Here is a 22,551-nt window from a genome sequence, read left to right on the forward strand (position 1 = left end):
GCTTTTTCTCTGACAAATGGCCGGCGAAAGGGTGCGCATGCGTGATGATTTTTCACTTCACGCAAGCATCTTCACGTGAGAACGAGACTTCGGTGTAGCAACGCTGATAAACAACATGGCGGACACCGGAGACCAAAAAGAAACTTCCACAGGTCTGAGCCTTGCATTCATGCCATCAGCTGTTTTTTTTCTTGTTTCATGCATTTATAATGCAAGTGTGTGTGTCAGTGTATGTGTTCGCGCATGTGTGTGGTCCTTGATGTCTCTGAATATCTGTGTGTGTGTGTGCGCGTTCTTATTTCTTCTTCTTCTTCTTCTTCTTCTTCTTCTTCCGTAGAGGACTGGGTTCTTGCGAACGTCTCAGAGTCCTGCGGTTGAGTCACTGTTACCGAGAGTGGCTAGCTCCGGCAAACAGGGAGATTAAAAAGGTGGGGAGGTTTAAAACTATGTACATGGGAGAGTGCGTTCAAGGGACTCTCATGCCCGACTGCAGGAAACTGCCGCCGAGACGGGAGCGAAACGACTCCAGGGAGGGGGCCGACGATACCAGTGTTGGCAACTTATTCCAGTCGGAGATTGTGCGGGGAAAAAATGAGTTTGAAAGGGCTGGTTGGAGGGCGTACTCCTGGTGCAGCCGGCCAGCTCTCCGTGTTCGAGAGTCGGAGGGAGAGGTGTTCGCCGCTGCGGCAATGGCTACTAGTGAGTTTTTGATTTTGTACAACATCAACAGTCGCATGTTTTGGCGGCGGGTCTCCAGGCTGTCCCAGTTGAGTTTGTTGAGCATAGTGGTAACGGAGCCAGGGTTCCTGTCTGTGTAGTTGTTGAACACATGCCTAGCTGCTCGTCGCTGGACCTTTTCAAGTGGAGCCTTTTCCTGTTCAAGGTGGGGGTCCCATACTGTTGCAGCCTACTCCAGGGTGGGCCTGACCATTGTGGTGTAGGTTGCCGTCTTCGCCTTTTGGGTACACTCCCTGAAGTTGCGTCGCAGAAAACTTTAGCAGCCACGTTGTTGATATGGTGGGTCCATGTGGAATTGTTGGAGATTGTTACCCCAAGGTACTTGCAGCTTGTGACGGTTTCTAGCTTTTGACCGTGAAGAACGTAGTCAAATGGGTGTGCGTTTTTGCCTCTTCCATGGTTGATGTAGGATGGTGTTTCATCTGCATCTTTATTTTTTGATAGCTCGCTGTATGTTTGTTTCTTCATTTTCGTGTTTGTGTCTTTAGCACAATATATTGGCTTATCTCGGGAGAATGTCTTAGTCTATCACAAAATACTCCAGTCAAGTTACTTTGAATTTCTTCTTGTCGTTCGCTGTTAGATCGTCAGTCCGGACTGCAGGGCAAAACGTGCTGTCCTCTTCAAGTCCTCTCTGGGGCCGTATAGCTTCTTTTGTAGCGCTGTCTCCTCTGGCCAGATGGTGTCCATCAGAGCACTGTGGTATGGATAAGCCTGCAGGATGTGCTCTGCTGTCTGATTCTTGCCACACGGACATAAGGGGTGTATTTTTCTGTGAAAACTCAATTTGCTTTTTCTCTCTCCACAGATTCTATGATAGCTGATATACAAAAGACAATTACCGATGCATTTGACATATTCGATCATGAGGCGAACAAAACAGTTGACGTGCGGTGAGTCTCTTTTTTTATACACACATCTACAAACACACACACAAAACACCTGAAGTGCAATCAAATAATGACTGATGCATATAACATTTTGTCATGAGGTGTAGGAAACAGATAGGTGCCCAGTCTTTTCTTTTGCTTACAAACACAGTATAACCACATGATTACTACAGAAATTAAGAAAAAGAACTGCCATTGTTGTCTTTGTAATGATAGAAGTAAATTTTTATACACTTTAGATGTAGCTATCTTCCTGTGAAATTGATCATGTGAAACATTACAAAACATGGGTCAAGAGCATCCTTCCACTGCTTCCTGCTCAGTGTTGACATTTTTGCTGAATTAATTGTGTACCCAACACATGTCAATCTGTCAATTCAGCAAAAAATTAACACCTTATCCATACAGGAAGAAACATGTGTTGTTCTTGAGCGGTCGATTATAGCTTTGCTATTAAAAGCTTTACAGCCATGACCAGTGTCATCAAATGCAAAGCGTCTATCAACACGCTAGACCATGTCTGCAGAAATTTTGTTTGGCCATTGACCAAAAACCACTCTCTGGCCATTGGTATCCAAATGGCAGGATGTTTTTATCCCAGGTAAAATATCTGGGCAGATCTGTGGTGATCACCACGACGGTTCACACGAGAATAAAGACATCTTTACCAAAACAATTAAGAAGAGAGGGAGGTTTAATTTCAGTTATGCATTTTACTGTTGAAAGTACACTGCATCAAACATTTGCAAGTAGGTGCATGGCTCAAAACACCTAGTCCTATGTTTCAGAGAGGTGGGGACTATTATTCGCTCTCTAGGCTGCTGCCCTAGTGAAGCTGAACTTCATGACATGCTTGCTGAGGTAAACATCAACACTACTACTTTTACTTCGTTTCTAATTTTTGTTTTGCTTATTTACACAGAAACCCAAACATGAAGCTATGGCATCAAAGTCATTGACTGTACTAAGCACAGTCAAAAGAATTTCTGCTTCAAGCTGAATTTTGATAGGTACCAGTGTCTTAGTTGCTTGCAAGTTTCTTGGAGAATTTTGTTAGATAAGTTCATTATCTGTATCATAGTGTGTGTCCACTTTACAGACCCCTGGTCACAGTACAGTGATTGTAGCGTTTTGCTTTCGCACAAATTAAACATTCAAACATATATCTTTAGTCTGTAGAGCAGCTTATTTTGAGCTTCGTAAGATCAGCACCATTCGCCACACACTCTCCTCTCAAACAACTAACACTCTTGTCTGTGCCTTTGTTCTTTCTAAACTTGACTACTGCAACTCTCTTCTCTCTGGCTGTCCCCTGTACCTCCTGCATAAACTACAAAAAGTCCAAAACTCGGCAGCACGCCTCATTCTGAAAGCACGAAAGCGAGATCACGCAACACCACTTCTTCACACACTGCACTGGTTACCTATTCAAGCCCGCATTGACTACAAACTGTCCACCCTCTGCTTTAACTTCTTTTCTGGCTCGTCTCCTTCTTACTTCTCTGAACTCCTCACCGTCTATTCTCCAGCAAGACAACTCCGTGCCTCTTCTGACTGTCGCATCCTCACCATTCCACACACCAAAACCAAAACATACGGACAACGCACTTTTACTTTCTGCGCACCCACACAATGGAATTCTCTCCCCTTTCACATCCGCCACTCTCTGTCACCCCAAGCATTCAAACGAGCACTTAAAACGCACCTCTTCAAGAAATACAACCCCTGATTTTGTTTTCTCAGTCCATCAGTAGGCTACATGTAGTGTATTTGTTGTTTTAGTGATAATGTGATAATGTATATAAACATCTAGGGCTGTTTTCAGTATTGTTGATAACATGTTCTGTTTGATTAAGGGTATTCAGCTGGTATTTCCTTGTTTTCACTACCTATTTTATTCATGTTTTTATTACTTAGTTAGTAGAAGAATCTTTTGTAATGTATGTTTGATGGTCTATGCTTTTAATTAAGCGTTGCTGACTATGAATGTAGATGTAACTGCTTGTATAACTGTGTTTTAATTTTAAATGTGTCAAGCGCAAAGAGCATAATTGTAAAGTTATGATGTTGCGCTATATAAATGCTCATTTATTATTATTATTATTATATAAATAACATACCAATCTTGTTTTTTTTATTATGGGAGGTATGGCTTTAGGTACATGTTTAAAAAATGCACAAGTAGATGCAAATAGGACAGACATGATATGTAACAAATGTTTAGTTCGGACACTATTGTCAACAATGTGTGTGTATGTGTTGGTCTGTGTGTGTGTGTGTTGGTTTTTATTTGTGTTAACAAAATGCTTAGTTTGTGCCTTGTTTTGTCTGACAAGATTGAGGAGGAGGAATCCACAGGCTACATTAGATTTGAAAAGTTCCTTCCCATGATGACAAAAGTTCTTATGGAGAGGAGGCAAGTATCTGGTTTTTTTTCTTCTTCTTTTCTTTTCTTATTTGTTCTTTTTCTAGAAGCACAAAATGCAAGAGGTTTAAGCGTCCAGACAAATAATAGACTGCTTGGTTACTGTCGACAATTTCATTTTGCAGAAACAGGCTACATTTGTACAAGTTGACAGGACATTTCAGCAGTTTGCCCAAAAGTATCGAACTATTTGGTATTTCAGCAATTGACCCCAAAAATGAACGTGCACCCAATTTCTGTGTGTCTGTATGGCTGTTTCCACGGCTCTAGTCATGAAGGGTTTTGACAGCAGTTTAACTGTACAGGTACAAACCAGTGCCAGAGGATCGGACTCTGTGTGTATGTATGGCTGTTTTCACTGTTCTAGTCATGAAGAGTTTTGACAGCAGTTTGACGGTACAGGTACAAACCAGTGCCAGAGGATCAGATTGTGAAGGCGTTCCAAGTGCTGGACGTGGAAGGCAAGGGGTACATAACCCAGGAGGAACTGTCCAAGTACATGACAGAGGAAGGTAGGGAGCACACCTTCTTTTTCTCCTTCTGTGGGTATGCTTGTGAAACTTGTGCAAGAAAGGTTAAATAAACTGTTGGTGGAATTAGGAGCAAACTGTTAACATATGTGTTTGATGACGGGAAAGAAATTAGTATTTGACTGATAGATTACAACACAGATCCAGGCTTGATGCAGTCTTTTCATAAAAATAATATAAAGAATAAGAATGTTCACTTTAGAAAATGGCTGCATACCGTACTTTCCGGGTGACAAGGCGCTACAGCGCATAAGGCGCACCCCCTTCTTTTTAACAAAAATTGTAATCCAGTCACCCATTGGGCGCAGGGGGCCGATAGGGCGCACCAAAATTGAAAAAGTATACCGGTAACAAACGGTCGAAGAATGAAAATAAGCCGCACATCAAAGGAAGAATACAGAGTGGAAATGACCCAGTTTTTGCCATGAGAGGTGGTTCCCCTGTCATATCTGAGAGAGGAAACACTTCCTGCACCGGGGTCAGTGACCGAGTTTAACAGAGTGGAAATATGTGTGCTCTGTGTGTGCGGCGAGATCAAAGGCAGGTCCATTGTGATAGCTGGGTGGCTTGAGAGCTCGAGGAAACTTGGCCAGGGCAGTACCCAGTAGCTGAAACATGCATTATCACAAGTTGTTTGACTGGTACTCAGGCGGTCTCTTTGATTTTTTTTGTATTTCATACACGGATTAGGCGCTTCGTTATACAAGACGCAGGGGTCGAACTCGAGGAAAAAAGTCGCGCCTTATGACCCGGAAAGTACGGTAATTATAATACTAGAGCTAACTGGCATTTACATCATGTATGTACAGTGAAACCCCTTTTTCAAGACCTACAAAATATCTGCGAAAATCAAGTATGGACAATTTGCGAAAAACTAGGTCAACATATTTAGTCTGGTTAAAAATATAAAACTGAGCACACCATATTTTTATCCCCAAGACTATGAAGTTCTGGGCTGGCCGTAACTCTACAACTGATACTGCATGGACAGACCGATCTCAGAAAAACCAACAATAAGCAAAATTTGCACACGAATTTGATTTTTTGTTTAAGGCCAAAAAAAAAAAAATTGTCTGTTTCTGGTCACCCGACCGACCCTAAATTTCGGCGCCGACCCTAAACTTAACTCAAAAAAAGTTGGGTTTTTTTGGTGGTAAAGGACAGGGTGAGAAAATGAACAACAAAAACGTGTGAAAACGAAAGTCCGCTGACGATTTGTAAATGTGTTGAGTGTCTTGTATAGTGAATCCAGTCTCTTTGCGCGATTTTTAAAGTTAGTTTTATTGGTCTACATTTGGGGTAAAAAAAAAAATAAAATAAAAAAAAAAAAATCCCGACCTACCGACCCTATTTTTTTTTAGCCATGTTACCAGAAACAGACAATTTTTTTTTTTTGGCCTAATTCATATTCAGTGCATGTCTATATTTTTGGATTCAGAAAATAATTAAGAATAAAATAATACAATTTTGAATGTGTGATTGCGACTTAATTTTCAAGCTTAGTTTTAATCATCAAATAAAAAAAAGAAAAATTAAGCTTCTGAGATGAAACACAATGGCATAGTCCAGATTGGGTCAAAGACCTGCTTGACAAATCATTTAATAAATTAGATCCAAATTTACCATTGCCGCAGTGTGGCCTCAACTAAGGATCAGATGTCATCAAAGGCAATTATCAAAAAAATTAAATAAAGCATGTAGGGATATTATCCGAAAGAATTCATTAACATCTGTCCAGTAGTTTCCTGGAAAGCGCTTTACACTCATACATATTATCTCAATTCCCATTCAAGCGAGTACATACAGTATTGTCAAATATTAATGAAACGTAAAAAGGAGCATTAGAATGGGGGTAAATTTACAGAGGTTGTGAACAGGTCTGAGAAAATAGGGACTTGAAAGGGGGGAAGTTTCAAATCAAATCTGGAGGGACTTAAAAGGGGGGAAGTTTCAAATCAAATCTGGAGGGACTTGAAAGGCGGGAAGTTTCAAATCAAATCTGGAGGGACTTGAAAGGGGGGAAGTTTCAAATCAAATCTGGAGGGACTTAAAAGGGGGGAAGTTTCAAATCAAATCTGGACTTGAAAGGCGGGAAGTTTCAAATCAAATCTGGAGGGACTTGAAAGGGGGGAAGTTTCAAATCAAATCTGGAGGGACTTGAAGGGGGGAAGTATCAAATCTGGAGGGACTTGAAAGGGGGGAAGTTTCAAATCAAATCTGGAGGGACTTGAAAGGGGGGAAGATTCAAATCAAATCTGGAGGGACTTGAAAGGGGGGAAGTTTCAAATCAAATCTGGAGGGACTAGAAAGGGGGGAAGTTTCAAATCAAATCTGGACGGACTTGAAAGGGGGGGAAGTTTCAAATCAAATCTGGAGGGACTAGAAAGGGGGTAGTTTCAAATCAAATCTGGAGGGACTAGAAAGGGGGGAAGTTTCAAATCAAATCTGGAGGGACTTGAAAGGGGGAAGTTTCAAATCAAATCTGGAGGGACTTGAAAGGGGGGAAGTTTCAAATCAAATCTGGAGGGACTAGAAAGGGGGGAAGTTTCAAATCAAATCTTGAGGGACTTGAAAGGGGGGGAAGTTTCAAATCAAATCTGGAGGGACTTGAAAGGGGGAAGTTTCAAATCAAATCTGGAGGGACTAGAAAGGGGGGAAGTTTCAAATCAAATCTGGAGGGACTTGAAAGGGGGGTAGTTTCAAATCAAATCTGGAGGGACTTGAAAGGGGGAAGTTTCAAATCAAATCTGGAGGGACCTAGAAAGGGGGGAAGTTTCAAATCAAATCTGGAGGGACCTAGAAAGGGGGGAAGTTTCAAATCAAATCTGGAGGGACTTGAAAGGGGGGTAGTTTCAAATCAAATCTGGAGGGACTAGAAAGGGGGGAAGTTTCAAATCAAATCTGGAGGGACTTGAAAGGGGGGAAGTTTCAAATCAAATCTGGAGGGACTTGAAAGGGGGAAGTTTCAAATCAAATCTGGAGGGACCTAGAAAGGGGGGAAGTTTCAAATCAAATCTGGAGGGACTTGAAAGGGGGAAGTTTCAAATCAAATCTGGAGGGACCTAGAAAGGGGGGAAGTTTCAAATCAAATCTGGAGGGACTTGAAAGGGGGGAAGTTTCAAATCAAATCTGGAGGGACTAGAAAGGGGGGAAGTTTCAAATCAAATCTGGAGGGACTTGAAAGGGGGAAGTTTCAAATCAAATCTGGAGGGACTTGAAAGGGGGAAGTTTCAAATCAAATCTGGAGGGACCTAGAAAGGGGGGAAGTTTCAAATCAAATCTGGAGGGACCTAGAAAGGGGGGAAGTTTCAAATCAAATCTGGAGGGACTTGAAAGGGGGGAAGTTTCAAATCAAATCTGGAGGGACTTGAAAGGGGGAAGTTTCAAATCAAATCTGGAGGGACCTAGAAAGGGGGGAAGTTTCAAATCAAATCTGGAGGGACTTGAAAGGGGGAAGTTTCAAATCAAATCTGGAGGGACCTAGAAAGGGGGGAAGTTTCAAATCAAATCTGGAGGGACTTGAAAGGGGGGAAGTTTCAAATCAAATCTGGAGGGACTAGAAAGGGGGGAAGTTTCAAATCAAATCTGGAGGGACTTGAAAGGGGGGAAGTTTCAAATCAAATCTGGAGGGACTTGAAAGGGGGAAGTTTCAAATCAAATCTGGAGGGACCTAGAAAGGGGGGAAGTTTCAAATCAAATCTGGAGGGACCTAGAAAGGGGGGAAGTTTCAAATCAAATCTGGAGGGACTTAAAAGGGGGGAAGTTTCGAATCAAATCTGGAGGGACTAGAAAGGGGGGAAGTTTCAAATCAAATCTGGAGGGACTTGAAAGGGGGGAAGTTTCAAATCAAATCTGGAGGGACTTGAAAGGGGGGAAGTTTCAAATCAAATCTGGAGGGACTTGAAAGGGGGGAAGTTTCAAATCAAATCTGGAGGGACTTGAAAGGGGGGAAGTTTCAAATCAAATCTGGAGGGACTAGAAAGGGGGGAAGTTTCAAATCAAATCTGGGTCTAGAAAGGTGGGTTCCACTGTACACACAAACAGTGATTACGTGACCCATAAAAAACACCTATAAAACTTGCAGGAATCATTTGTGTTTTGTTGTGTTGTGACTACCAGGAGAACCATTCACGTCAGAAGAGCTGGAGGAAATGATGTCGCAAGCCCTGGACCCAGAGAAAGGCTATGTCCCCTACAAAGACTACGCCTCATTAATGGCTGCCGAGGAAGCATAATGCGTGATCAATTTACACAGTGCGAGAGAAAGATGTTTTCCATGTACCTATGTTGTCCCCTTGTTTCCAAAACTGCAAAGAGTTTTGAAGCATAATGTGCGAGAATTGTACACAGTGCGTGAGAAATATTTTGATGTTCCTTTGTTTCCCAAGCTGCAAGTTGGGTTCCGAAGCAGCTGTGTATATAAGTGTGATTGTGGGCAATAAAGTTTTGTTGTCAAAAATATTCATGTTTCAGGTGTCCTTCTGTTAACTCTTAACAGCATTACAAAGCAAGAAACAACTGAAATTCATGGTACAGTACACAGAAAACTTTATTAAAACTATAATAATTTACAAGTGAAATATTTTCAAATATTTTACAAAAACAGTTCCCAGAGACAATGATTTTGTTAATACTATTATGACATAAAACTTGTCGTAGACAAACTATGACACCAAAATATTGAACCGATGAAAACATTATCTTTACACAAGACCATTTCTTTATTAAACATGATTACACAAGCAAACTGCAATAACTACACAATCATGTATTTTCCTAGCCTGTCTTTATTTCCAAGTGTACAAAACCACTCAGCATTCCCATGCCTATTGCAGAAACAACATAAATAACGAATATTTTGGGCTTGAATCTCAACATTCATAAAGGTATCAGGGTTTTGTAGAGAACGCAAATGCAGCAAGCTTGGACTTGGAGTTTGTATTTTGTGATAATGGCTTCTTTGGGGGTGAGGCTGGCGCTTTCTTCTGTGTCTTGGGTGGAACCTCATCATCCTTTTCCTCTGAGTGTTTCCGTTTCTTGTCAGATGCACCGTCATCTGCTTGGGGCTGAGACTTGGCTTTCTGAAGCCATACCTGTCGCAGAAAAATGTTTACTACGTCACACACATGGAGAGTAGAGTCGCAACTTGGGAGTGCATGGGCATATGTATCTAACTAAATCTGTGTGGAAATACAAAGTCACACAGATGGCCTGATTTAGTGCTTGTCAGCAGATAGGTTTAAAGCTGGGTATCTGGAGATTAAGACCAAACACACCTCATTCCAAAATTGAATTTGAAAATTGAACTTAAAAAACTTCTTAGTCATTATTAAAGTAAACACCGAAGATAAGTGCAACAATCTTGCACCAAAAAGCTGCCACTAAAAGCAAACAAGAAGGGCAAAGCCCATACAACTCACATGCTTGACCTTTACATGACCTTGACCTTTAGCTAAACCTAGCAATGACATCATACACTAAGAACTGCTTTACACATTTTTCCTACCAAAATACATGTGACCTTGACCCAAGGTCAAGGTCATCCAAGGTCATGCAACACAAAGCTGTTAATTCAAGACATAGGAAGTACAATGGTGCTTATTGGCTCTTTCTACCATGAGATATGGTCACTTTTAGTGGTTCACTACCTTATTTTGGTCACATTTCATAAGGGTCAAAGTGACCTTGACCTTGATCATATGTGACCAAATGTGTCTCTTGTGAAAGCATAACATGTGCCCCACATAATTTTTAAGTTTGAAACAGTTATCTTCCATAGTTCAGGGTCAAGGTCACTTCAAAATATGTATACAATCCAACTTTGAAGAGCTCCTGTGACCTTGACGCAAGGTAAACCAAACTGGTATCAAAAGATGGGGCTTACTTTGCCCTATATATCATATATAGGTGAAGTATTAAATCTCAAAAACTTCAGAGAAAATGGGAAAAATGTGAAAAATAGCTGTTTTTTAGACAACATTTATGGCCCCTGCGACCTTGACCTTGAAGCAAGGTCAAGATGCTATGTATGTTTTTTGGGGCCTTGTCATCATACACCATCTTGCCAAATTTGGTACTGATAGACTGAATAGTGTCCAAGAAATATCCAACGTTAAAGTTTTCCGGACGGACGGACGCCGGGACGGACGGACGACTCGGGTGAGTACATAGACTCACTTTTGCTTCGCATGTGAGTCAAAAAGAAAGCAATAGCTGCATTATGAGTCTCTCTCTTAAAAATAAATTGAAAGAAAAAAGAAAAAGAAAAAGATGGAAGAAAGATGCCAAGAGTAGTGTGTACCCAGGATAGACCTGAATTAACTGTGCGCAAGTGACGTCACGCACTGAAAGAAGAGTGAACATTTGAGAATCACACGGTGAACCTCACACTAGTTAAATCAGGTTATTGCTGTGTACCCACCTGTCTCTCTTCTCTGGGCAAGGCACGGAACTTTTCAGCTGCCGCTCGGCTAAGTTCCTCTTCACCAAGGTCAGGGTGCTCCTCCTCAAGGTCACCTTGACTCTCCGACAGCCACAATTCAAAGGCGCTGACTGGTCTGGAAGATAACACCAAGAAAATTCACTTACAATGACACTCCAGCTTGAAGAGTACATGAAGATTAAAAATGTTCACAGTGATTTTATTGAACAGTAGTATTGTGCACAAACAGTGAAGAGTAAAGTAAAGGAGGAAGAAAAGATGACCCCCCAAAAAATAATTTAATTTTTGTTTAAATGGAGACACCGAGTACGTTAGTAACAAATGGACATGGGACAAAGAAAGTACTGTAAAGGACAAAACTAAAAGTATTTAAAAAAAAATTGTATTAAAGACTCCCATTGAGCTCAACCCATAGGTTTAAGGCTTTTTCAGCTGTTGCAGCGTATAAAAATTAGGTGTTCTACCAACTGGGGCTATTCAAATCTTTGTAGTTTGTCAGAAATCAATAATTGAAGATAGTTTCGAAATAAACCCATACCCTTCGCCGTGATATTTTTAGAACAGTCACGTGACAGTGTATAGCGAGGCGATTCTATGTTTAGAACATTTACCGGAAACGGATTTCCCCTACAAACAAAGATGGCTTCTCAAGATGTGAAAGATCGTCTTCGATCTATGCCTCCAAAAGTATGTTTGCCTCCTACACCACCTGCTGTGCCTGTTGCCAGAGTTGCAAGCACGGCTTCGGCCAAGAAAAAAAAGAAAAAGCTGAGGGAGAAATTGAAAGTTTGTTTGACCAGCCAATTCGAACGATGGGGGGCCCTCCGAGGACAGGTGTTTGCCAAGACACCTCATTTGTTGAAACCTCACAACAGATCAAAAGCAGACACGGAACTTTCTAGAATCCTCATGGACGCGTAAGTATCGTTTAAATTCAATTCAAATTCCTCCTTTGTTCTTGTCATTTGCTTGTTTTGTTTTCTCTTTGAGTACCATGTTTTCAAATAATAATTTACAGTGACAGTGTGACGAACATTCGTTTCAAAACCAAAGTGTTGTTTCCAGTCAATCAGTGCTTTCTTGACTACTGTACTTCTTTTTCTGTTTTAGGTACGAACGAACTCAAGAGGCCGCATTGACTGACCCTCAACCAGGATGTTCTACTTGGGATATTGAAAGCAGGTCAGTGTCAATTGATACATTGTGAAAGTCAGCTTCACACAGAGCTCTGATGTACATTTACCAATTTGCTCAGCTGGGTGTAGTGAATGTAGGAACCGAATTTATTTCAAAGTGCATGGATTTTGTTTTTGTTCTTATTCAACAGAGCTGTGCAGAGACCAGACTTTGCTAAACAGCCTCCGCAGAAAACTTCCACCCCAGGGCAGCTCCTGCAGCAAGCAAAAGTCAGCACCACCCCCGACCTCTCCTCTGTCCCTAGTTCGTCCAAGCCGTGGTAAATGTATTTTGTAAACTGATAATTATAGATGAACATTCGTTTCATTTTTTTTTTCAGTCAATTAGCGCTGTATTGACTTCTGACTTATTTTTATGTTTTACTTTTAGCTATCAACAGATTCAAGAGGCCGCATTGACTGACCCTCAACCAGGATGTTCTACTTGGGATATTGAAAGCAGGTCAGTGTCAATTGATACATTGTGAAAGTCAGCTTTACACAGAGCTCTGATACATTTACCAATTTGCTCAGCTGGGTGTAGTGAATGTAGGAACCGAATTTATTTCAAAGTGCATGGATTTTGTTTTTGTTCTTATTCAACAGAGCTGTGCAGAGACCAGACTTTGCTAAACAGCCTCCGCAGAAAACTTCCACCCCAGGGCAGCTCCTGCAGCAAGCGAAAGTCAGCACCACCCCCGACCTCTCCTCTGTCCCTAGTTCGTCCAAGCCGTGGTAAATATATATATGTACTTTGTAAATTGATACTCATACTCATAGACCGTTTATTGACAGTAAATGGGGTTCACAAAAACTTAAAAAAGAAATGTTGGGAAGATTGGTTTCAGATTTTGTTCAGTTTGTCAGTTTGCTAGTTTCATGCATTTAAACACATTTTAATCAGGTGATGGTCAGAGTTGATTGTTTGACATTTTTCAGTACACCTTTATCAGGTGTGGAGCCATTCGAGGAGGAGCCAGAACTTGAGATTGAAAAGTGAGTGCATTTACTGAACATGGTGCAGTGTTGATTTTGGTTGGCTGGTTACACCGGTTGTATATTGTCTCCCTTGCACAAATAACTGTCTTGTTTAAATCAAAAACCGCTATCTATTTACAAAGTTCTAAATGCTAAACTTTAAATCGTCTCCACAAGTGCCAGTGGGTTCACATTATCGATTGATTCAAGGTGTGTTAAATAGTCAAATCATATTTATAAATAACTTTTTTTTTCAATTATAGGACTGATCAGCCTGCCAAAGAAGGGAAAGGGATGAGGTCAAAACGGTAAGCTTGTCATTGTTTGTTATCTGCATTTGAGTTGAGTTGGCAAACTGTCGGCCAGAGATCAACACCAGCCGGTTACCTCAGTTTACAATGACGGCAGTCATTAGTGTCTACTATTGTTGATTGTTGAGTTGGTTGCTGGTTTAGTTATACCAATTATTACTTCTTGTTTTTTCAAGATAATGAAATGTAATGTCAACAGAAACTGGATACTGTTGAGGGGTGTTTTGATTTACCCAGTACATCTAGTTCTTGTTTGCATGTTTTAATACATTATAATTACCATTTTTATGTTTACAGGCAGAACATTGACCGCTCCTTTGTCAACCCTCTCAAGTAAGTGTAGTATTATTAAAAAAGCTAATTTGTAAAGAACCATGTGAAAATAATAATGATGAAAAACAAGACACACACACAAACAATGAGAATATTCTGATAATAAAGGTCATTTGATGATTTTTTATGTTTTCGGAGATACATGTAGTAGTATTATAGATTGGCACTGCAGGCACATTTTTTCTTGTTTGTCAGTTGACAACTTACATTATTATTTTGAGTGATGCTAACTTTGTTTTCAATGTCTCTCTTGTGCAGCATCACTGTTGAATTCAGTGATTTAACCTGTGATGGTGATTTAGATGGTGATGACAGCGACTTTGATGTCGATGATATCGAGCTGGAATCTCAAGACGCCAGTTTTTTTCTCACCATGGATGTGTATGTTTTGCATTTCTTATTAATGTGTTGCTTTTGTAAGAATAAAACAAATTCTAATCTATTTCATTTGTATGTAATGTATACATGAATTTATACATTTATGTTGTAAAATGATTAAAATGGTTTCATTCTTCTAGGGAAGTCTAATCTACATCAGACTGTATTGCACACTGAATGTTATTATTATTTTTTATTTATTCCTATGTGTCAGGGATGAAAAGTATGCCAAGGAGGCAGACGAGGTGGCCTTTGAGGAGGTGGCGTACGGCCAGCAGGAGGACGAAGAGACAGGTGATGCTGACACTGCGGAGGAGGTGGAGTTAGGACCAGGCATCACCAGGATAGCCACAGCAGACCAGTGCCAGGACATTTGCAACAGCACACTGTGCCTAGCATTTGTCCACCAACTAAAGGCACTGGCTGCTGTGAGCATCAGGAAATGCTCCACTGCTGGGTGTGAGCATGTTCCTGCCGTGAAGGAGGGCTTCACAGGCTCAGCACTGTACCTCAGATGGGTGAGAACATTTTATTTTTTACTCACATGCGAAGCAAAAGTCAGTCTATGTACTCACCTGGTTCATCTGTCCGTCTGGCCGTTCATTCGTTAAAAACTAAAATGTTGAATTTATCTTGGACACTACTAAGTCTAACAGCACTAAATGTGGCATGATGGTTCAGATTTCAGAATGCACTTAGGCTTCATCAACTCATTATGTTTGTACATGTATATGTTCCTAGTAATCCTACTGACAGTGACACATTGAATTTTTATAAAGTCATTTGCATTTTTGTTTTTTTCAAATCTGATCTGTGAATTTCAGGAATGTGTGAAAGGCCATGTGAGCCACACATGGTGTGCCCAGCCCACCCTGCCCAACAAAATTCACTGTGGTGATTTTCTAGTCAGCACATGTATCCTCCTAAGTGGAAATAATTATGCCAAGCTGGCGTTGTGGGCGAAGGTGCTGAACCTGCCCTTTCCTGGTGCTACCTTCCACCAGGCTGTCCAGAAACATTATGTGGTGCAGGTAATTAAAAAACAGTTAAAAAATAATTTATAATGTGTGTGTATAAAATGGAAAGAAAATGGAATTTGGATATTGATAGTTGTGTTGTTTATGTTTGCCTGCCAGTTTGTGTTAATATCTATGCATGTTTGTTTTTACCTGTTTAAATATTGTAAAGCGCTATGAGTAGATTGTCTAGAAACGCGCTATATAAATGTCCATTATTATTATTATTATTATTATTGATCTCTATCTTTATCTCTAGCAAACTCAAAGCGCGGCAAAGGTTGCACTATACAGGCGCCCTACTCACGGCCCAACGGGGATTTGAACCCGGGTTGCTGTATCCCTGGGGAATCGTGTTCACCACAGAACCAACCGGCCACCCTAGTTACAAATGATGTTTAGAAACTAAAAGCAACCCATTCTCGTTATGTATTCAGATGTTTTGTAACAAGTATGGCATTTTTTGTTGTTGTCTAGAACAGTTGACATAGTCTAGTCTGTGAGGCAAAATTCTTGCTTTGTGTGTCCCTCAGTGACTGTCCCAACTCACAAGAATATAGATATATAACTTTGTTTTCCATTTATCATAAAGGCTGTGAAGGACACATGGAAGGACCACCAACGAGCCATCTTCGACTCATTGGCAGAGCAAAATTTGGTTGTTCTGGGTGAGTGTTTGTTGTTCTTTTGTGATTTATGTTTGACCCCTTTGTCACTGTTGTGCCATTTCAGAAATATAATGTATCCAATGCTGTAGACTTAACCCAACCCCACCCCCCACCCCCCCAACCCCACAATAATATTGAAATGAATGTCTAAAATCAACTTTATATTTTCTATTTTATTTCTCAAAAGCAAAACATGATGTGATGCAGGACATAATATTCAATTTTGGACATTGTATCAAGGCGTGCTTGCTTTTGAGAAATAGACTGAAAGAAAAAGTTACATTTTCATGTAACCCACTGAAATTGACTTCCTGTTGTCAAGTGACGGCAGAGCACTTTTTATTGAACATTTATTTTGTTATGTCATTCCATTTTTGTGTGTGTGTGTGTGCAGGAGATGGACGCAATGATTCACCAGGTCAGTACGATTATTGCAGACCTGCATTATTCAATGACCCAATATATACCATGTCCCCAATTTTACATAGTCATTGGAATATTAGAATGTGCTATTTACCATCATGTAGAATGATATAGTCTAGGCGCTTGAGTAATTGGCTTGCCTGTGTTCTCGTAACCATGTTAACAAACAACTGAGCTTAGAAAAGCCTTGCAATTTTGATGTCCGGTCAGAGAATATTGTTTGCAGGTTTCATCATAAATGGTTACTTTTTAATGGTGCATTGAATTTTCAAATAGGTCATTGCGCACAGTACTGCAGCTACACTCTTATGGAGGCTGAGACCACAAAGATTCTCTCTGTCCAGTGTGTGGACAAACGGGAAACACAGCGAAAATCCACGAACATGGAAAGGGTTGGATTTAAGAGGGCACTGGATGAGGTAGTGCTTGAAGGTGAACGGGTGGACACCACTGTTGATGAGGTCGTCACTGATGCCCATGTGGGAATAGCTGCAGATATGAGTATGTTCTGTTTCCTCTTTTCCCCCCTTTGTGTGTGTGTGTGTGATTAACAGTCAATTATATGTTAGCGGTAATTTATTATGCAACATTTATTATCTATACATACATCAGTCCCATCTGGATGGACAGTGCAGTGAGTTAGAATGCTTAATTTCAAGATAATATACCTCTTGCCCACTTTGGGGATACAGTTTAGAGTGTGTCACCATTATTGTCTCTTTAGCAGCTGTTGTTCATTGTATTATGTGTGCATTGCTAAGCCCTTTTCATTTAATTTGGGCTGGTCATTTTAGCAAACATTTTAAAAATGTATGCACCAAATATTTGATATTGCAAATGAATATATTTTGTTCTTTGTTTTGTCAAAAAGAGGCGATCGGAAAAAAACATTCCCTTGATGTGTGGCATGTTGCCAAAAATATTGGCAAGAAGCTAGCCAAGGTACGTATGTTGTAATTGTGTTATAGTTTGATACAATTTTGAAATATTGTGAATGCTTTATTGGTTTTCTCATGTTTTCTTTGGTTTGTTTGTGTGTGTATCTTTACATTTTACATTTGCATTTTCTTCTTAGATTGCTGCAGGCAGTAAAGGTCGCAAGCTGCAAAAGTGGATCCCTTCGATAGTGAACCACTTTTGGTTCTGCTGCCAGAAGGCTGACACCAAGACAAAGTTCATGGTAACCTGTTTGGTCATTGTCTTGTTTGGTTATTTGTACGGTTTCATTTACAAATAATAATAGCACGTCAATCACAATTATGCACTAATTTCAATAGTTTGAAAAAAATCAGGCATGTATAGTTTTCTGAATGTGTCTGTTCCATTCCAGGGTATGTGGCGAGGAGTTTTGCAACATGTTTGCAACATACATTCTTGGGATGCTGGTGCCTGGTGCTGCGACCATGAAGACCTGGGCGGGGAAAGGGAGGATGGGAGGGCCTGGCTTGATCCTCAGGAAGACCGTGCCCTAGTGAAACAGCTCGCCTCTGTGGTCTTAGACCAGACTCTGATCCAGAAAGCAGAGTTGGTCATCACAAACAGGTTAGAAGATTATTATTACTCACTATTGAGGGAGAAATCAGGGAACTGTTTACAGTGTGCATGAAAGGAGATTATGTGGGTGCAACAAGTATGAACTTGTTTGTGTGGTTTTGTAATTACTAATACTCGATGTAAAAATCAGGAGTTGTAGTGCTCATACTGATGTGTGCTGGCCAACATTATACAGTGGAACTCTGTTATAGTGAATATAAGAATTTCGCTGTAACAGGGTTGATTTATATCATACAGTGAGGTAAATAAACAAGAAAACCTATCGCTACAGTATCAGCAGAACATCACTGTAAAATATTTAATGATAAGCGTGTTCACTTCTACCATTATATATAATACTTTCTTTTTACATACAGGAGCACATGCCCCCTGGAGGTGTTTCACCAACATTTGTTGATGTATGCGGGCAAAAGGTTTGCGTACACACCTCCGGTTTATGAAGCCAGGATTCTGTTGGCAGCCATGGACCACAACACTCATGCTGGTCGACCCTTGGCGACTTCAAAGGATGGCAGAAAGAAGTAAGTACATGTATTGAAACACACTCAATGCAATGTTTTTGTTGTTTGTTTTTTTCACAGGCCAAACATGTAAATTCAGGCTTCAAGTTCTAGATGTATGATCATGTCCTTGGCATGTTTAGTTATATTATGACATTCAAGGCCATTACAAGGGTTAGTGTCAAGCATTTTAGTCATAATTGTTCTTGTTCTATGTTGATAGGTATCACAGATGCTTCAATAAGAAAACCGGCCGCTGGTCGGTATTCCCTGTGAAGGTCCCAAAGACCTACCACCACATTCCAGCCCTGAAGCTGCGAATCATGGAGATGAGACTACAAGACCCGTTGCCACTGCACAGGAAAAAACCTCTGGCACAAGAGGACCCAAGGAGACTGTCAACACACCTGGCAGCAACCTCCCCACCTCCAACTAGTGAACTTGTTGCACAGAAAAAATCTCGTTTTACCTGAATGACGGTAGCAGTTGAGCTGGTAGTAGCCCAAAAGGAGGCAGAACATAAGGAAAGAGTGTCAAGTGGGATAATTATTACCTCCCTTTTTGTCTGCGGTTCTGTTACAGTTGTTTTTGACATGTGGAGAGGTACAACAATATGACACCAGTGGACTTTTGAAAGGCCCTTTTCAAGACAGCAATGTTTGTATGTGTGGGTAACCAGTAAAAATGCATAGACCCGCATAGTTCTATGGCATGGCTGTGTTTAGTTTTTTAATTTAATCTGCTGCCTTATCATGGACCCTAAATTGCGCTATTTCACCAATATAGATGGGAGGCTCTTGTATACATTGGCGAATAATGATTTTAATAATAACTTTGAAAAATAGTAATAACTTTGTGATTATACATTGGCAGACTAAATTTGCAAGAAAAGCATTTATCAATAGTTTCCAAAGCTGTATCATTTTAGTTGAGACTGTGTTGTATGATTTTCACTTCAAATTGATATCAATTGCCTTAGACTACATTTTGCTTCACAGGCTAGATTCAGGCGGCATAGAATGGCTGCAGGCACAAGAAACTCACATTGCAACACATATTATAATTGAGCATGTTGGAATGTTCGGCTGAAAATGTACCTCCCATTATAATTAAAGGAATGTCAGCGACAACCCACCTCTCAATGCAGGGACTGAGGGAGTGGTTGTGACATGGTGATCATGTTTTTTTTTTCTTTTCTTGTTTAGTTGAAAATATTGCTTGTGTACAATAATTGTTTATTCATGATACTAATGTGTGTGCGAGAGAGACTGAGGGTTTGTACAACATGTGTTAGTATATTCTTATTATGTGTGGCTGCAAGCGTGACTTAGCATATCTGTTTAGTTGGCTTTTGTACATGTTTACCTGGAAACAATATGAGAATAATGGTGGTAACGATACTTGATATTTGTCTGTCTGTTCATTTGTTTTTATGAGTGCGTTGTGGTGTGGTAATTGTGCAACAGTATGTCTGCTGAAAGAAAAGAAAAAAACAAAAAACAAAGACAGAAACTGTTTGTTGTCTGCAGATAAAGGGATGTACACCACTTTGAAAATGACTAAAGACTATTGTGTGTTTGTTGTGTGATATAAATTTAAAAACAATAACATCATGTTTCTTTTTCTGAACCCATTACAAAAAGTGGAAGTGATTCAGATTCTGTATTCAGAATTACACAATTTCAAAATCTGACAGCATAATTTACATGATATGACATTGTGTCACTGCTGGCACATGAACTTGTTTTGTTGTTGGTCAAATATACATTTATTAAAATTAACTTGTGGAGTCATACTAGTACATACAAAGTAAATGAACACAAACTTGTACAAAACAAACAGCTCAGCTGAAGAAACCATTTTAACATAATTTTCTAGTCAACCAAAATAACATTCTCATTTTCAAGACAAAATGTTTCTGTAATATTTTTCTTGCACTCAAAAAGTAATGTGTGCAAAAACCCATGGAAACAATCAAACAGCTGTTACAACCATACAGAGAGGCAATTAAAAATTTGAAAACTAAAAGTCAAACATGTCCAAGTCCTCAGGACATTTTGGTGCTTGAGGAAGAGACAGACGAAAAATATCCCTCCATGTTGTGTGTCGGTATTCAAGAGCAATTACCCCATCTACTGCAAGCGCGCTGGAATGTATCCTGTATAAACATTGTTGGGACTGGGGTAAGTATCCCGAATGGCCCACACACAACATGAAGGGATAGCCCTCCTGTTACCAGCCCCCAAACGACCATGCTGCCAGAAAACAAACTGGCGATAGGCAGCATGGCGATTGGAGGCGGCTTCGCCTCCCTCTTCCGCAAACACCAAAATGTCCACCCGCTGCCTCCTGCTCAGGTGTAGCACGAACGGATGTAAAATGATGTTCATCTCCTGCAAAAGAAAAAAGAAATAATAATTGTAATCATCAAAGTAACAACACATCACATTGACCCGGGTTCGAATCCCTGTTGGGCCTTGAGTGGGGCGCCTGGTAAAGTGCGACCTTTGCCGCGCTTTTAGTTTCCTACACAGCAAAGATAAAGCGCGTTGTAAATATCCAAATTTCATTTTTTTTCAAATACAAAAATAAGAAATACAAAAATAAATAAATAATAATAATTGGACTCCAAGGACTACATACCAATGTGAACTTCAAGGGAAGAGGAAAGTCGTTCACTAAAAGAAATTTGCTATTACAGTTTAGATTTTTGTCTAACAGAGAGAACCCAAGGGGGAAAAAAACCCTCTTCATTATAAGTGGAAAATCACAATAATAGAGTCCACTATAGTATGAGTACTAGCAGGTTCCACTGTATATCATTACATACAACTATATTACCCTGCACAAGTACACAATCTGACCATGACTGTGTTTATCTTTTTTTTCATGTAAATATTTTTTTAATAAATACTTTTTTATATAAAAAATGGGCATACGTACAGGCATTCTTGATATGCACTGAGTGCGGCGCTGGCAGCAGATCCGTTCTGCAGGTGTGGGCATGTGCCGACAATGTCGGCACACACACCAGTCCGGCCAGGCTGCATGGTCTGGTGATGGTGCAGGTGTTGGCACAGACGACTGATCGGCTGTTTTCAACAGAAAGCATTTTTATTTCTTAATTTATGATACATATTTTATGATTACCAATGTCAAAGTAAAAAAAATCAATAATGCACCATGGATGTAAATATATTTTTTTTGTTTTGTTTTTTGTATACAACAACAACAAAACCATTGAAAAAATACTTTCAGCAGAATGCAGAAACAAAATACTACATAGAGAGCTCACACAAAATACCACAATAATGACAAGAGCAAACTTATATCAGAACACCATAAAGCAGAAGTTACTTACCAAGCATGTCAAAAACAAGACCTGGTTGTGCAACAGCCAGGTCGAGGGCCAGTTGTCGCAGTTGTGCAATATCCAGCTGTTGGATCTGAGTCTGTAATAATGTAAAGACAACAAACATGTTTTAAAATGAAACATGTGTGCTGTTATCATTATCTGTGTATACATGCGAAAGACTTTGCTATTCATATCTCCTCATAATAATGTCAAATTAATTAAAAACACACCTGCAAGTTATTCCTGTGCTGCTGCGCAGTGGGGATGCCGGCCACATCCCACCTCCCTCGACCACCTCTCCCCCTGCCACTTGAAGAGCCCCGCTGCTGTGCTGTCGCCCCTCGTCCTCCTCTCCTCCTTCCTCTCCCCCTGTCTCCTCCTCTTTCGTTACTTGTGGAACATGTCTGAAAACAGCATTAATAAAACATTTGTGTCTTCAACATGAAGAACTAATTTACATCTAATGGTAACTTCTCCAATTCTCTCATCTATGTGTGCCAAACTAGCACATTTTCTCCTCAAACTATAGCGAAACCTGTGGTATCCAACAACGAAGGGGCCCAGACAAAAAGAGTTGGATACCACAGGTAGTTGGATACCACAGGTCAGATTCAGACTAAGTAATACGTATTTGGGTAATTCCCCAGTTGTATATCACAGGGTATTTGGATAAGACCAGTATGGATACCACAGATTTCACTGTAATGTACACATGAAAACACACCTGATCTTGTTCTTGAGGCTGACCACCTCCTCTTCCCCCTCCCCTTCCTCTCCTCCTCCCTCTCCCTCTGTGGGGTGCAGGCGAGTCTGTTTCATGATCACTCCGGCTTGT

At 40.3% G+C, this 22,551-nt stretch overlaps 4 protein-coding genes across 4 annotated transcripts in view; 2 read left to right on the forward strand and 2 right to left on the reverse strand.

Annotated features, from left to right (window-relative positions):
- Positions 1 to 19: 19 nt before the first annotated feature.
- On the forward strand, positions 20 to 9,044 carry LOC138951904 (dynein regulatory complex protein 8-like). Its single transcript, XM_070323464.1, has 6 exons — positions 20 to 152; positions 1,547 to 1,631; positions 2,417 to 2,489; positions 3,965 to 4,044; positions 4,456 to 4,565; positions 8,703 to 9,044. Exons 1-6 carry the CDS (start codon positions 116 to 118, stop codon positions 8,816 to 8,818), a joined length of 501 nt encoding a protein of 166 aa, XP_070179565.1. The 5' UTR covers positions 20 to 115; the 3' UTR covers positions 8,819 to 9,044.
- Positions 9,045 to 9,136: 92 nt separating this feature from the next.
- LOC138951891 (WD repeat and HMG-box DNA-binding protein 1-like) overlaps positions 9,137 to 22,551 on the reverse strand; it is a 65,817-nt gene continuing 52,402 nt past the window's right edge. The window contains exons 26-27 of the mRNA XM_070323451.1: positions 11,005 to 11,140; positions 9,137 to 9,676 (exon numbers count right to left, since the gene is read on the reverse strand). Of these exons, the coding sequence (XP_070179552.1) occupies positions 9,473 to 9,676; positions 11,005 to 11,140 (340 nt within the window). The 3' untranslated portion in view covers positions 9,137 to 9,472. The remainder of the gene's footprint in view (positions 9,677 to 11,004; positions 11,141 to 22,551) is intronic.
- On the forward strand, positions 11,428 to 19,766 carry LOC138951892 (uncharacterized). The gene is made up of 19 exons (XM_070323452.1): positions 11,428 to 11,942; positions 12,136 to 12,207; positions 12,353 to 12,481; positions 12,592 to 12,663; positions 12,807 to 12,935; positions 13,140 to 13,196; positions 13,442 to 13,486; positions 13,787 to 13,822; positions 14,081 to 14,203; positions 14,415 to 14,718; positions 15,025 to 15,231; positions 15,809 to 15,884; positions 16,279 to 16,302; positions 16,584 to 16,808; positions 17,179 to 17,249; positions 17,383 to 17,487; positions 17,638 to 17,849; positions 18,218 to 18,382; positions 18,585 to 19,766. Exons 1-19 carry the CDS (start codon positions 11,620 to 11,622, stop codon positions 18,832 to 18,834), a joined length of 2,625 nt encoding a protein of 874 aa, XP_070179553.1. The 5' UTR covers positions 11,428 to 11,619; the 3' UTR covers positions 18,835 to 19,766.
- LOC138951903 (uncharacterized) lies at positions 19,977 to 22,550 on the reverse strand. Its single transcript, XM_070323463.1, has 5 exons — positions 22,441 to 22,550; positions 21,947 to 22,120; positions 21,723 to 21,813; positions 21,305 to 21,453; positions 19,977 to 20,754 (listed from the first exon to the last, which is right to left on the reverse strand). Exons 1-5 carry the CDS (start codon positions 22,533 to 22,535, stop codon positions 20,748 to 20,750), a joined length of 516 nt encoding a protein of 171 aa, XP_070179564.1. The 5' UTR covers positions 22,536 to 22,550; the 3' UTR covers positions 19,977 to 20,747.

Source organism: Littorina saxatilis, linkage group LG17, assembly GCF_037325665.1.
Source record: "Littorina saxatilis isolate snail1 linkage group LG17, US_GU_Lsax_2.0, whole genome shotgun sequence".
Lineage (NCBI taxonomy): Eukaryota > Metazoa > Mollusca > Gastropoda > Littorinimorpha > Littorinidae > Littorina > Littorina saxatilis.